The sequence below is a fragment of the Saimiri boliviensis genome, chromosome 13 (genome assembly GCF_048565385.1).
Source record: "Saimiri boliviensis isolate mSaiBol1 chromosome 13, mSaiBol1.pri, whole genome shotgun sequence".
NCBI classification, from domain to species: Eukaryota; Metazoa; Chordata; class Mammalia; order Primates; family Cebidae; genus Saimiri; species Saimiri boliviensis.
The window spans coordinates 59,522,979-59,537,796 of record NC_133461.1 but is presented as its reverse complement, the minus strand read 5'-3'; the positions used below and the strand labels follow the sequence as shown (position 1 = coordinate 59,537,796).

Genomic DNA, 14,818 nt, shown 5'->3' with positions numbered 1-14,818 from the left:
GAGGAGAGGAATTGAAATTATATTAGTTAATAACCTAAAAATTCTGAGGCAATTACACAAAGTTCAACTCTTAGAAAACCTTTCGACTTCTGTTCAGTCTCAACTCTTGCCTAACATTAAATAGAAGAACAGTCATTACTCTTTAATTTCAGCAAGCTATAAGAAAAATGAATCTCTATAACGCCAACAACTATCAAACTTTGGTTCTTACCTAGGGGCAAAAACACTGAATACTCCCAAATTAGCCCTGCCCTTCTCATCTGTTTTATGCTGTTGGTTTGAAGGCGTGAGCTAAAAACAAAACAAAATAAAATAGTTAAATAGAAAATTCTAGAGATCAATCAAGTTCTTTTCTTTCATTACAATATTCTTTCCCTTTATTCCTATTTAAAAAGCAGTATTTGCATACTTTTAAAATCTAAATTTTTAAAATCTGAACTAGTTGAAATAATGTAGTATGTAATGACATAATCCAAAGGAGAATAACAATCACTCATCTTGATCAATTCAACTAGAATTTAATGTATTTCAGTTACTAAGTTGCAAATTTCTATGTTCACTGTTTCAATATCACTGGTACATCAAATGAAGTTTGTTTACATAAACACTGAAGGTATATTACAAAGCTGGGGCAGGTGTAGGAGATAGCACTGGAGAAATATATACCATACACATACACTCGAGACAAGGGGTTATAGCACTACCTTCACTCTTACTTCATTTTTCTCTTGAATGTCTACTCAGATATGTTTCTCAAACTTCTGCAGCAATACTACATTCACAGTGATAGGCAAGCTTTCACTTCCAAGTGATTAAGAATCAGTGGGCACATTTCCTAATAACTGGTTTAGAAGGATCTTTCAGACTTTTACATATGGTTCTCCAAAAACTAGAATCTTATCTTTATTTGGGGTTGAAAATAACCATTATCTTACTCTACTGGTAGCAAACACTCAGAACAACCGTGAATTTGTATATCACAGTAACAGAAAAATCAGACTTTCTCCTAAACCCTAAAACCCATTTCAACTTAATAGAACCTAAAAAGTAAGTAATAATAGTACATGCAGACAGGAAAAGCAATAGCTAAATAGAAAAAAATGAGAAAGAGTATCTGAAATGATAGGATGAAGTCCTATGTTTATTTATACCTGTCCAAATTACCCTCTGGTCCATTGTCTCTTAACCCATCTTTCTCAAAATATATCTCTCATCTGGGTATCAAATCCTTATTGCTAAGCCAGAGAGAAGTAAGTCTTTTCAGGTCTGATAGTAGCAACATCAGCCACATTTAACAGTCTTAAAAACTCTGACTCTAATTACTATGAAAACAGGTCCATGTGTTTAACAAGCCATTCCTAGCACTTTAATGTTCCATATGACTTTTAAGATCACCTTGTCAGGTTCTGAAAAATCCCTGCTGGGATTCTGATTGAACGAATTAGTTGCAAGAGAAACATCATCTTTACATAATATCAACTGGTTTCTCCCATTACATCTTAAAAATACATGTGGAGGGATACTCAAGATTGTCTGAATATGACCCCAACTTCCTCTGGCTTGCCTAGCAACAAGCTGGCTGGGACCAATGAATTCCCTTCAACAAACAGAAAAGATGGTATAAAAATATAACTCTGTGGCCAAGTATGGTGGCTCACCCCTGTAATCCCAGCACTTTTGGAGTCTGAGGCAGGCGGGTGGATTGCTCAAGGTCAGGAGTTTTAGACCAGCCTAGCCAACACGGTGAAACCTCGTCTCTACTGAAAATATAAAAATTAGCCACACATGATGGCACATGCCTGTAATCCCAGCTACTCAGGAGGCTGAGGCAGGAGAATTGCTTGAACCCAGAAGGTGGAGGTTGCAGTAAGCCAAGGTTGCGCCACTGCCCTCCAGCTTGGGCGTCACAGTGAATGAAAAAAAACAAACAAACAACAACAACAAAACAACTTTACAAGGACTAGAAGCTTTTCCTCTTTCCCCTAGAAAGAGGGCCTCCAACTTTGCACCAGCCACTAGATCCCAAGCAGCTTCTCAATACTCATGGTAATAACTGATACCTAATCTTGAACTTTCTGGTAGCCAAGACTGTTCCCAAACTTTACAAGACCACATTCATACCTGCCCCATAAAAAGAACAACAGAGGAGAGGAGTCTCACCCTAGAATATACCAGTATGTTCCAGCAGCTCTGCCCAGGATCTGGTAGCTCTCCGTAAGATAACAGAGGATAAGTACATGCATGACTCTTTTTGTTTAGCCTCACCATGTATATTTCCCCAATAATGCCTGTTCCTTAATCCATTCTGTAGGTCACTGTGGTATTTGTCTTCGTTCACTTTGTCAGTGTTAATTATTATTCATCCTAATCTGAAATGCAAGTCTTACCAGTACTATATAAGAAACACTAAAACAGCCATAATTGTACAATGTTGGTCCCTTGTTATACTATTGTAAGATATAAATTCTACTTCCTCAAAATAATTATTAAAAATGTTGAGGTTTATTTAATCTAAGCAGTAATGAAGATTATATAAAACGTATTTTTTTAAAAAAAGCAATATGATAGCTAAAGATACTATCATAAAAATGAAATCCAGAATTTTAAGTGAAAATGAGAGGAAGTTTAAAACTTACCTTTAAATTGCTAGCTTTTGTAAGACTTATTTTAACATGTGGTACCGGTGCAGGATTATCCCACTGATCACAAAGTTGAACAATAATAGGGTTCTGTAAATCTCTTCCATTAATCACTGGAATGGACTGAAAAGAACAGAAATATTTTAAGAAAACACTTAAAATATATGGGCCAAACAATGCAATTACTTGTTTATTTGTGTAACAATCACTTAATTTATCTCTGTTCTATTTGCAAATGGCTTCTTTGGTCAATGAAAATAAACTTTTGAAAGTCAACTAAATTGTCGCAAGTGATCCTCTTATAGAAATGATAAATGATCTGAGAAAAGGAAAAGCAGCACTTGACATTACAGTCTTCCCTCAGCATCCACAGGAGGTTGGTTCTAGATCAGAAGTGGATACCAAAAGCTGCAGATACTCAACTCTTTTATATAAATTGTATAGTGTTTGCATATAACCTAAGCATACACTTGAAACCATCTTTAGATTACTTATAATACCTAATACAATGTAAATGCTATATAAGTACTAGAATATGTTCAACAGAAATAGAAACCTATCTTTGGTTCTCAGATTTAGCATTGGCAATCGGTAGTTTAGCTTCTCCCTCAGTCAATGTTCAGCTCTCTGCCATTGTGCATTAAATGCAGTAATATGACTTTCTAGCCCTTGGTTAAATAGGACTACTCACTGATGATCTTCACTGTCTTGTTGACTCAAAACGCTCTTGCTTTTCACCTAGCTAGTATGTAAGGCTGTATAATTCTAGAAATCTGCCTACTGACCTATTAATATTAATAGGAAACATCCAAGGAAACAGTGTTAAACAAGATACCTGACAAAGGCCCAATCCTCTGAGTCACATTTTAAAAGTTAAAAAAAGATCAAAGAGAACAAAGAGAACAACAACAAAAAACTGATTTATCATCTCTCCTCTACCAAGAATGTTCTTTCTGCTTCCTCTACCCACTACTCTTAACTGAGTTGGTTACCAGATTACGATGAAAGGCTGCTGAAAATGGAAAGAAAAATTAACAGTCTGCTATGAATACGACATTATGAAAGAAACCAAAGACCCTTGAGTTTAGTTACAATGTCCCTCTACTATAAAGATTACACAGCTACAGCTGTGTTCCTGCTGCCAAAGTTTACAAAAAGCTTGAATTTTGAAAAGTGCTGAGTTTCCAAATATAAACATATAGTGTTCCTAATTACATGACTGTTTGCCCAAACTACCTTTAAAGAACAGTCTAAGCTTTTATTCCTAGCTACTTTTAAAGGTTATCTTTAGTAAATGACTTGTAGCCCAAACTGCTAATAATAAAGTTTTCTAGAAAATAGAAAATGCAAATTTCCAAAATCAAATGTTCGTAAACATATTAATATCACTTTTAAAGTCACTTTTTAATAGTGTCATGTTAATATTTCAGAATTTCAGTTTCCTCATTTGTCTTTGTTATTGTTTTATAGAGACAAATTCTTAGCATGTTGCCCTGCCAGGTCTTGAACTCCTAGCTCATGCAATCCTTCCACCTTGGTCTCCCCAAAGCGTTGGGATTACAAGGCATGAACCACTACACCTGGCCAGTTCCCTCATTTATAAAGAATAATATGCCGGGCGCGGTGGCTCAAGCCTGTAATCCCAGCACTTTGGGAGGCCGAGGCGGGTGGATCACGAGGTCAAGAGATTGAGACCATCCTGGTCAACATGGTGAAACCCCGTCTCTACTAAAAATACAGAACATTAGCTGGGTATGGTGGTGCACGCCTGTAGTCCCAGCTACTTGGGAGGCTGAGACAGGAGAATTGCTTGAACCCAGGAGACGGAGGTTGCGGTGAGCCGAGATCACGCCATTGCACTCCGGCCTGGATAACAAGAGTGAAACTCCATCTCAAAAAAAAAAAAAAAAAATAATAATAATAATATATGTGTTTATTAATACACATATATATTTCTATTCATCATGTTTGTGTATTATATGTTCCTCCTTTGTACAAAGATCCTATCGAGGGTAAGGTGGGTCAGCAACTAGTCTCATCTACATATAACCGTATCTCTAACAGACTGATATATTAGTTTATGTTTTATTTTAAGCTTCTGGATTATTATGGTATCTACGAATAACTCTTAGAATAAATTTTTAAGCTAACAAGCTGTCATTGTTTTTTATATTCGTCCCCCAAAACGATACAAGACTAACATGTCCAGATTTTTTCCACCGTAAAACTGTTCCACACAACTGTTTGAGACTATAGTCAATCAACAAATCCTTCACTGGCATCAATAGGTATAAAAAGTGGTTTAGTTTATGTTTTCTAAGTGCTCCCAGAAAAAAAAAATGCACTGGCTTTTCAGTAAAACCCTTTAGTCAACACACTTATTTTAAAAACCGTATTTTATAAAGTACACTGTCATAACCAGTTTATCTGCCTTTTAAACTCATAAATGAAAAAGAACAATCTCCTAAGGCATGGGCGTATTAACCTTTCTTAGAAAATAATCTTTACTAAGATATTTTCACCTACTACCATGATTGTGTGAGTTCATTTTCTTTTATAGAAAACGTAGGCTGGGAATGGTGGCTCACACCTGCAATCCCAGAACTTTGGGAGACTGAGGCAGAAGAATCGCTTGAGCCCAGGAGTTCGAGATGAGCCTAGCCAACACGGTGAAACCCTGTCCCTATTAAAAATAAATACATTTAAAAATTTTTAAAATAAAAATTAAAGTTAACTATAATATCAACAGTTAAAGCCCTGGCTGGGCATGGTGATTCACGCCTGTAATCCCAGCACTTTGGGAGGCCAAGGCAGACAGATCGCCTGAGGTTAGGAGTTTAAGACAAACCATGGCCAGCATGGTGAAACCCTACCTCTACTAAATTAGTGGGGCCTAGTGGCACATGCCTGTAATCCCAGCTACTTGATAGGCTGAAGCAGGAGAATTACTTCAACCTGGGAGGCGGAGGTTGCAGTGAGCCAAAATCATGCCACTGAACTACAGCCTGGATAACAAGATTAAAACTCTGTCTCAAAAAAAAAAAAAAAAAAAAAAAGGGAAAGCCCTGCTATTCCTGTTCCATAACCAAATGCCAGAATATGGACATTTTAAAACTCGAATTCTATCAAAGGATACAAAATTTCAGTTAGATAGGTGTATTAAGTTCAAAAGATCTATTGTATGATGTAATGATTACAGTTAATAGTATACTGCATTCTTCAAACTGCTAATAGATTTCAAATGTTTTCACCAAAAAAAAACATGTGAAGTAATACGTATGTTAACCAGTTTGATTTAACCATTCCACAATGTATACATATTTCAAAATATGTTGTGCACAATAAATATGTACAATTTTTACCCATCAAATTAGAATTCTAAAACTTCAGTTAAAAATCAAAAAGATTTGGCAGACATTTACAAAATTATTATTTAAGATTTAAGGGCCGGGCATGATGGCTCATGCCTGTAATTCCAGCACTTTGGGAGGCTGAGGTGGGTGGATCACGAGGTCAAGAGATCGAGACCATCTGGCCAAAACGGTGAAACCCCATCTCTACTAAAAATACAAAAAATTTAGCGAGGCACAAGCTTCTCGGGAAGCTGAGGCAGAAGAATTGCTTGAAACCCGAAAACAGAAGTTGCAGTGAGCCGGGATTGGGCCACTGCACTCCAGCCTGGCGATAGAGTGAGACTCCATCTCAAAAAAAAAAAAAAAAAAAAAAAGATTTAATTACTTGCACAGGAAGGCATACTGAAGTATTTATGGGTATGACTTGATGTCTGGGATATGCTTTTTAAAACTCTAACAAAAAAGTTACTAGATTGGTGTAAGAGAACAAAGAACAAAACCGGCAAAAATCAGTAACTGCAGAAACTAGGTAATTGGCACATGGGAGTTCACTACACTACTCTTTATATTTTTATGCATGTTTGAAATCTTCTGTAATGTAGTTAATGTAGTTTCTAGGATGCGAATTCCTATACTTACTATTTTTAACAAATGACACAATGATAAATTAAATAACAAAGTATTAAGCCTCACATGACCTTGATCTTTTGTTATTTTTACTGTTAACAACCGTTAGTTACTTCAGCAACAAAATACATCTATTCTGATCTACTGACAATCTGAAAGTAATAAGCCATATGATATTATTCTTTCAGTGAAGGCATGAAATGACTTACCTCCTTTAGTTCTGGCCAGTCTATAAGAAGAAGTTTAGCAGGAGGTCCAGAAGTTAGTTGCACCCGAATAAAGTCAGAAAACTCACGCCAAGTAAAACAAAGATCCTTATTTCCAGGAGGACCTGGAATAAATCTGATGCCTCTTACACTTATACTCTGTGTGTTTTCCTAGTGAGGAAAAGTACATTAAGAAAAGACGGGAAGATATCACTTAGTTTTCAGAAAAACAAAATAAAATGTTTTGTCATTAATCCATGGGCATACAGATGTTTCTTGGTAACATGACAGCAAATAAATTGCACCCATGCAATAACAGCATGTCATACATTTTATTTTTAAGAGAGGAGAAACTTAATTTTTTCTTTCAAGGGGTAGGGGATCTAAAAGGTTCTGGCTATGTCTCTTTACCTTATCTTTTCTTAATTTCTCTCTTCCTTATACTTTCTCCATTCTGCTACCTGAATAGCCTTTACACTTGTTCTTTCCCACCATTTGCAATATTATTTACCAGACATACACATTGTTTTTCTTTAGATTTTTGTATATGATAACTTAGTAAGAGGCACTTCTCTGGCCACCTTACTTATTGGCATACTATCTATCCCTTCCCTACTTCATTTTTCTTACCTCTTATTTCTCATCTATTATAAGTCCTCTCCATGACAAGATGATTTCCACAACGGCAGGAGCTTTGATTTGTCACTGCTCAATCTCTATTACTCAGAACAACGTCTAACACATCCTATCAATGAGAATCAATAAAACTAGCCTATAATCTTTGCAATATGACTGAATGCCTCCACACTGGCATGACTGTGGCAGAATTCATATTTTAATGGTGACCCTTGATGATTTAGTCATCTTAAATTTCTACTAGGTACAAATCTACTTCATCAAAATCTTATTTGTTTTGTTTCTGGGCTGCTGTAACAATATCTCATCAAAATTTTAAAATCACGCCAGGCACAGTGGTTCATGACTATAATCCCAGCACTTTACGAGACCAAGGTGGAAGGATCTCTTGGTCCAAGAGTTCAGGACCAGCCTGAGCTACACGGTAAGACCCCGTCTCTACAAAAAAATTTAAAAATTAGCCAGGTGTGGTGACACATGTCTGTAGTCCCAGCTAGTTGGGAGGCTCTGGTGGGAGGATCACTCGAGCCCAAGAGGTTGAAGCTACAAGTGAGCCACATTCGCAATACTGCACTGAACTCCAGCTTGGGCAACAGAGTTAGATTCTGTCTCAAAAAATCAAATAAATAAATCAGAGAGAAAACTTCATGTTTTATGTTCTCAAACAATGATTTGCAGAACAGAACATTTTATGTAAAAAGTCACTGTAAAATAATCAAAATTAATCTCTCCTAAAACCCCAATAAGCACAGAAGAATTTTTCAACATTTAGAAACCAAATTAAATAGATATTCCTTAGCAAAATGTACTGAAGTTCAAAATACATAAAGTCTATCCTGGGGTTCCAAATTTAATAGCCATTCTGAACCAAAAGCCCTTCTGAAGGTGTGATTTTGTTTTAAAGTCATGTTGGAAATTGTTCTGGTTTTATTTCAAGTCTTGAAAATGAAATTACAAATTGTAGATGAGTACATATAGAATTAAAAATAGAATTCTGAAAATGAGACAAAATAGTATATGTCAATTACAGAATGACAGAAGTAGAAAAAAGCCCAGTTGGCTGGAGAGTAAAGAGCTACGGAGAGAAAAAGGGGTGAGATTATGGTAGGGTAGAATACTATAGGCATTTTATGTCATACTAAGGCAATGGATTTCAAATGCAGTAGAATGTAACATGCTGATAGGTCTAATGGGTAGCATGAGAATTGAAAATTGACCCATTAACTTGGTCAGGTAGAACAGAGCAGAAAAACATGATCAAAGTGGCTTGCTACAGAATGACAGAAAAGGAATGAAAATATACAATTCTTCCAAGGAGTTTTACTATAAAATGGGGGACTCGGGCAGTAGATGGATAGGAATACAGGGCCAAATGAAGCTTTGGTGGTTTTTCTGGAGGGATTTTTCCTTTTGTTTGTTTAAGATGAGAGACATTCCTAAAAGAAAAGCAAAAATAGAAAAAAAAAAACAAAAAACAAAAAAAAAAAGATGAGAGACATTCCAGCATGTTTACATGCTGGTGGGACTGATCTAGTAGAAGGGACAGCTGAAGATGTAGGAAGACAGGTTATAATTTAGGAGCAATTAGGAGCCTGTGCACAGACTGACAGGAAGCAGGGATTGTTCATTAGTAACAACAGAGCACAATTATTTTCTGATTTCATCTACCTGTACAGTGAAGCTAGATAATGGAAGAACCTAAAAGTCAAAGAGCATACTTTATCACTGTTCAGGGAGCAAAACATCATTCAAAGTTCCTCAGCAATGAAAATGATGCCCTCAAAATTAGAAAATAGAAGAACAGATTACTGGAGACAGAAACTCTAGGTAGAAGGGAAACATGGAAGTTATTTTGTGACTGCCCTGTTAAGAAAAAGTGTAATAGAAACTCTCATAGAAGGAAAAGTTTAAAAAAGCATTCAATGATCTAAATGAATTTAACTTCCCTTTGACCTGAGAGATCTCCTCTTTCACCCACTGTGGACTGGCAGGTTCTTTAAAGACCCAACTCCAGCATGTCCTTTTCCCTAAAGCTGTCTCTATCTCTTCAAGCAGAGTATAGCATGGTTGTTTTAAATAAACAAATAATTCCACCAGAGTTTTTACTTTTCAAGCTAACCTGAACCGCTGCAAACCTTTATAATGCCTTTCTCCTCAGTATTCTGTTATACAGCATTTAAACACCAAGAAATTTTATTTAAACGGTTACTATGAAAAGCTATCATTAAAAAAAAAAATCTAAATCTAAAATCTTTATGGGTAAAATGGAATGACATCTGGAATTTGCTTCAAAATAATATGGTATGGGGAGAATGATGACTGCTGAAGGTGAATTATGGAAACACAAGAAATACTCATATTATTCTATGTTTATTTCTGCATATGTTCAAACTTTTTCATCATGTTTTTTAAATACCTTTTGTGATTCTTCAATTTAAAAACCAAAACCAAGCCTTTTTATTATAGTAGTTTTTCTCAAACTTTTTGTTACACATAAAACAATGGAGTGAACTAAACCAAAATGGTATAGAAAGTAGTCATACCTGAAAGGTTGTTTTCAAATTTGAGCTATCAAGTCCAACTCCAGCAACGGACAAAGCAGATAAAGAATTTGGTGAAAACGCTTGAATCTGATTTCCGTACTGATCTGTAATTATTATAACTAAAAAAGGGGGAAGTTTTATTTTAGTATTATCTTTTAATATAAGATACAAATATCTGTGAAATGCTTTATAAAAACATGCTTAGAAACTTACTCTTTGTTCTCTGAGTAATTTTTGGTATAAAATAATTACGGTCATTTAAAAAAATCACTACAAAATAAACATCAAGAATTTACACAGGTATATTCAACTACATTTAATGAAATGTTAATCAGATTTTCTACCATGAAAATCTGAAGATTTGAATGCAATTTTCTAGACGTAAGAAAAAATACACAGGAATCCATTCATACATGTATGTTATACTTTTATGTTTAAAAAAGATTTTTTTTTTAAACCCAAATGCCCATCAATGATAGACTGGATAAAGAAAATGTGGCACATATACAACCATGAAATACTATGCAGCCATAAAAAAGGATGAGTTCATGTCCTTTGCAGGGACACAGATGAAGCTAGAAACTAGCATTCTCAGAAAACTAACACAGAAACAGAAAACTAAACACCACATGTTCTCAGTCATAAATGGGAGTTGAACAATGAGAACACATGGACACAGAGCGGGGAACATCACACACTGGGGCCTGTCAGAGGCTGGGGGGCTAGGGGAGGGCTAAAATTAGGAGAAATATCTAATGTAGATGATGGGCTGATGGATGCAGCAAACCACCATGGCATGTGTATTTTGTCCAGGCTTGCCTCAAACCCCTTGACTCAGGCAATCTTCTTACCTCAGCCTCTTGAGTAGCTGAGACTATAGGCATGTGCAACATGCCAAGCTTACTTTATAGTTTATTATTAACTTCTAATTAGTAATATTATTACTTCTAACAAAAGGCAAGATTTTTTTTGACAAAATGTCTGTCAAACTGATTTTAAAGCTATGTCAGCCTGGGCAAAGATAATCAAAATACTCAATCTCATGTGACAATAGATTTTAAAACAATAACATTCTGTGAACCCAAAAGCTTTCCTTTCAGATTATGTATCTAAAACATCCATGGCAGGAAACATCATAGAAGTTTGTTCATTTGTTTTTTTAAAGCAAGTCATACTAACCTACTTCTCCTTGAAGCTCTTGGCCCATCTGTACTGTTTTTCCTCCTTTTAACTCACATTTTAAATGTTTAGGTTCATCAGGAAGTGGTCTGAAATTGTTTAACAAGTTAAAAATCTTTAGTTACACCATTAATTGAAGTAGTTCCAAAATGCTACAGAATAACACATACATAATATGTCCATATTCCATAACTCAAATACTCCTTCAAATGCCTCCTTAATTTATATAATCTGCTATTAACACAAAAGAAAACAGAAAAAAGATACTTTGCAAAGAGAGTAGAGAATATGAACCAAAAACTTATAGACACATTAAGTCATAGTATTTATGCTGGATTAAAAGGAAATTATGACAAGAGGACAGATGAGTTAATAACTTATTGAGAGATCTCATTATAGTCAGATGTAGTACATTTGAAAATTCTATCTCAAATGCAGAACTATTCTAAGTGTTGAGAATAGTATAGAAATGGGTAGAGGGTAGTACAAGAGGTTACTGGAAAAGAGGTGTCCAGGAAATTGACAGGTCAGGGTAAAATTTGTTTTTACACATTTACTTAAGTCTGTCCCTTTAATATGAGTTCTACGTATTAACTCTGGTTGGACTCTCAGCTTTAAAAATTCTATGCAATGAAGGAATTTTTCCTTCTGAACAACACCGACTAATCACACTGTATCTTTTGTATTTTTTATGTCTTTGTCATTTTGCTGGTGTTTTCACTGTCGCTTGCACTAAACTTTCTTTTTAATGAAGGTTCCAGCTACTAGAGGGCCAATTCAGTGCAGGGTTACAGCGATAACAAAAATTAATTGCTATCACCAATGATCCTTTATTCCAAAAATAATCTAACATATATCATAGAAACTATAATATTTTTACATTAAAAACAACTTTCATATATGTACACTGGAGAAAAGTATTTTTGTTGCCATAAGTTGAATTTTAAAATACTGCAAAATATAACGAGTCCACAAACCTTACTGTAAATGCACTTTCCAAAGACACATGATCATCTTGGAACGAAACCTGGCAATAACGCATATCTTTTACAGATGTTGGTACTTGTACATCAGGAAGTAGACCCTGTAGCAAGTGTTCTTTGTTAATCTCAGGAGTCCAATTAACCTAGGAGAAAATGATATATTTAAGAATAAGACTTAGTCTAATATTCTCCTATGGCCACTTATCTTACTCTTAAAACTATATTATAATCCATCTTCTTCACCCCCATGAAAAAAGTCTCTTTATAATCAGATATGGTGGTGGTTCATATACTACTACGACACAAAAGCATCCTCTGTCTTTGTTGCTAATGTTGGGCTGTTTTTTAGTAAGATAAAATAAAAATTCTTAAGTCATTTCTTTAGAGCTTTGCCACAAAAGTATCACTGTGGCCATTATAGTTTAAAAATAACATATAAGTCAGATCATGTTATTAATTCTGAAAAGCAATATTCAATTATTGAAAAGAATCCTATATATGGGAAGGCTTTAAATGAGATCTAGGTGGACCTTATTCTTACTTAGCAAGGTGAGAAAAAAAAAGTTTCAATAGAACTTCTACTTTTCTGACCATATTTTGGCCTTAATCTCTTCTTGGGTGCTTTTAGTTTTTGTATTATTTACACCTCTTACATTCCATATTTTAATGTGTCATTTAATCTATACTTCTTCAAGTTGCTTGCCTACTCTATCCCTACTTTTAAACTTCCAATACTTTCTGTTTAAGAATTCTGACCCCAACTTTCTCTTTGCTTTTATTTAGCCTTCTATAGTTGTGATTTTAAAATCACTAATATTCTATTTTTGTTTTTTATAGACAAGGTCTCACTCTTTAGCCTAGGGTGGAGTGCAATGACATGATCATAGCTTATTGGAGCCTCCAGTTCGGGGCTCAAGCAATGCTTCTGTCCCAGTCTCCTCAGTAGCTGAGGCTACAGTCATGTATCACCAGGTCTGCCTAATTTTTTGTTGAGATGGGGGTCTATGTTGCCCAGGCTGGTCTTGCACTCTTGGACTCCAGTGATCCTTCCACTTCAGCTTTCCAAAGGGCTGGGATTACATGTGTGAACCACCACACCTGGCCTTAGAATCACTAATAGTCTTTTTAAAAAAAATTTCTAAATTACACTTTTATTTTTCCTCTACTTTTAGGTTTGGGGATACATATACAGGTTTGTTACATGGGTAAACTGCATGCTGCTGAGTTTGGTCTATGAATTAGCCCATCGCCCAGGTAATGAGCATAGTACCCAATAGGTAGTTTTTCAACCCTTGTTCCTCTACTACCCTTCCCTCTTTTGGAATCTCCAGCGTCTACTGTTCCTATACTTTTATGTCCATGTGTTATTTAATGTTTAGCTCCCACTTATAAGTTAGACCATTCAGTATTTGGGTTCCTTTTCCTGTATTAATTCACTTAGGATTATGGCCTCCAGTTGCATCCATGTTAGTGCAGAGAACATGATTTTGTTCTTTTTATGGCTGTGTAGTGTTCTGTGGTATATTTTCTTTATCCAGTCCAGTCCTGATAGGCACCTAGATTAACTCCATGTCTTTGCTGTTGTGAATAGTACTGAGATAAACACAGACACAGAATTACATGTGTATTTGGTGAAATGGCATATTTTCCATTGGGCATACATACAGTAATGGTATTGCTGGTTCAAATGATAGTTCTATTTAAGGTTCTTTGAGAACTCATCAAACTGCTCTCCACAGTGGCTGAACTAATTTACAATCCCACCAACAGTGCAGAAGTGTTCCTTTTTCTCCACAACCTTGCCAACGTCTTGTTATTTTTTCACTTTTTAAATATAGCCATTCTGACTGGTGTGAGATAGTATCTCATTGCTTTTGATTTGCATTTCTCTAATTACGATGATGTTGAGCAGTTTTTCATTTATTTGCTGACTACGTGCATGGCTTCTCTTAAGTTATCTGTTCATAGCCTTTGCCCATTTTTTAAGTGGTGTTGTTTTTTGCTTGTTGTACTGTTTAAAGTTCCTTATAGATTCTGGATATTAGACCTTTGTTGAATACACAGTTTGTTAATATTTTTTTCCCATTCTGTAGGCTGTTTGAATATAGAGTTTGTTAATATTTTTTCCCATTCTGTAGGCTGTTTACTCTGTTGGCAGTTTCCTTTGCTGTGCAGCTCTTTAGTTTGATTAGGTCCCAATTGTCAATTTTTATTTTTGTTGTAACTGTTTTTGGGGACTTGGTCATAAATTCTTTGCCAGGGCTGATGTCCAGAATGGCTATTTCCTAGGTTTTCTTCTAGAATTTTTACAGTCTGTCTTACATTTGAGTCTTTAATCCATCTTGAGTTAATTTTTGTATATGGTAACAGGGATCCATTTTCATTCTTCTGCATATGGCTAGCCAGTTATCCTGGCACCATTTATTGAATAGGGAGTCCTTTACCATTGCTTGTTATTGTTGCCTTTGTCAAAGATGAGATGGCTGTAGGGGTACAGCTTTATTTCTGGCTTCTCTAACCTCCTCCATTGGTCTATGTGTTTGTTTTTGTACCAGTAGCATGCTGTTTTGGTTACTGTAGCTCTGTAGTACAGTTTGAAGGTGGGTAGCGTGATACCTCTCATTTTGCTTGGGATTGTTTTGGCTATTTGAG

The 14,818-nt window shown here is 35.5% G+C and overlaps 1 protein-coding gene across 1 annotated transcript in view; it reads right to left on the bottom strand.

Moving 5' to 3' along the window:
- Positions 1-14,818, bottom strand: part of SMCHD1 (structural maintenance of chromosomes flexible hinge domain containing 1) — a 159,524-nt gene that overhangs the window by 53,324 nt on the left and 91,382 nt on the right. The window contains exons 26-31 of the mRNA XM_003924806.4: positions 12,161-12,309; positions 11,184-11,272; positions 10,005-10,123; positions 6,829-6,996; positions 2,637-2,762; positions 212-291 (exon numbers count right to left, since the gene is read on the bottom strand). Of these exons, the coding sequence (XP_003924855.3) occupies positions 212-291; positions 2,637-2,762; positions 6,829-6,996; positions 10,005-10,123; positions 11,184-11,272; positions 12,161-12,309 (731 nt within the window). The remainder of the gene's footprint in view (positions 1-211; positions 292-2,636; positions 2,763-6,828; positions 6,997-10,004; positions 10,124-11,183; positions 11,273-12,160; positions 12,310-14,818) is intronic.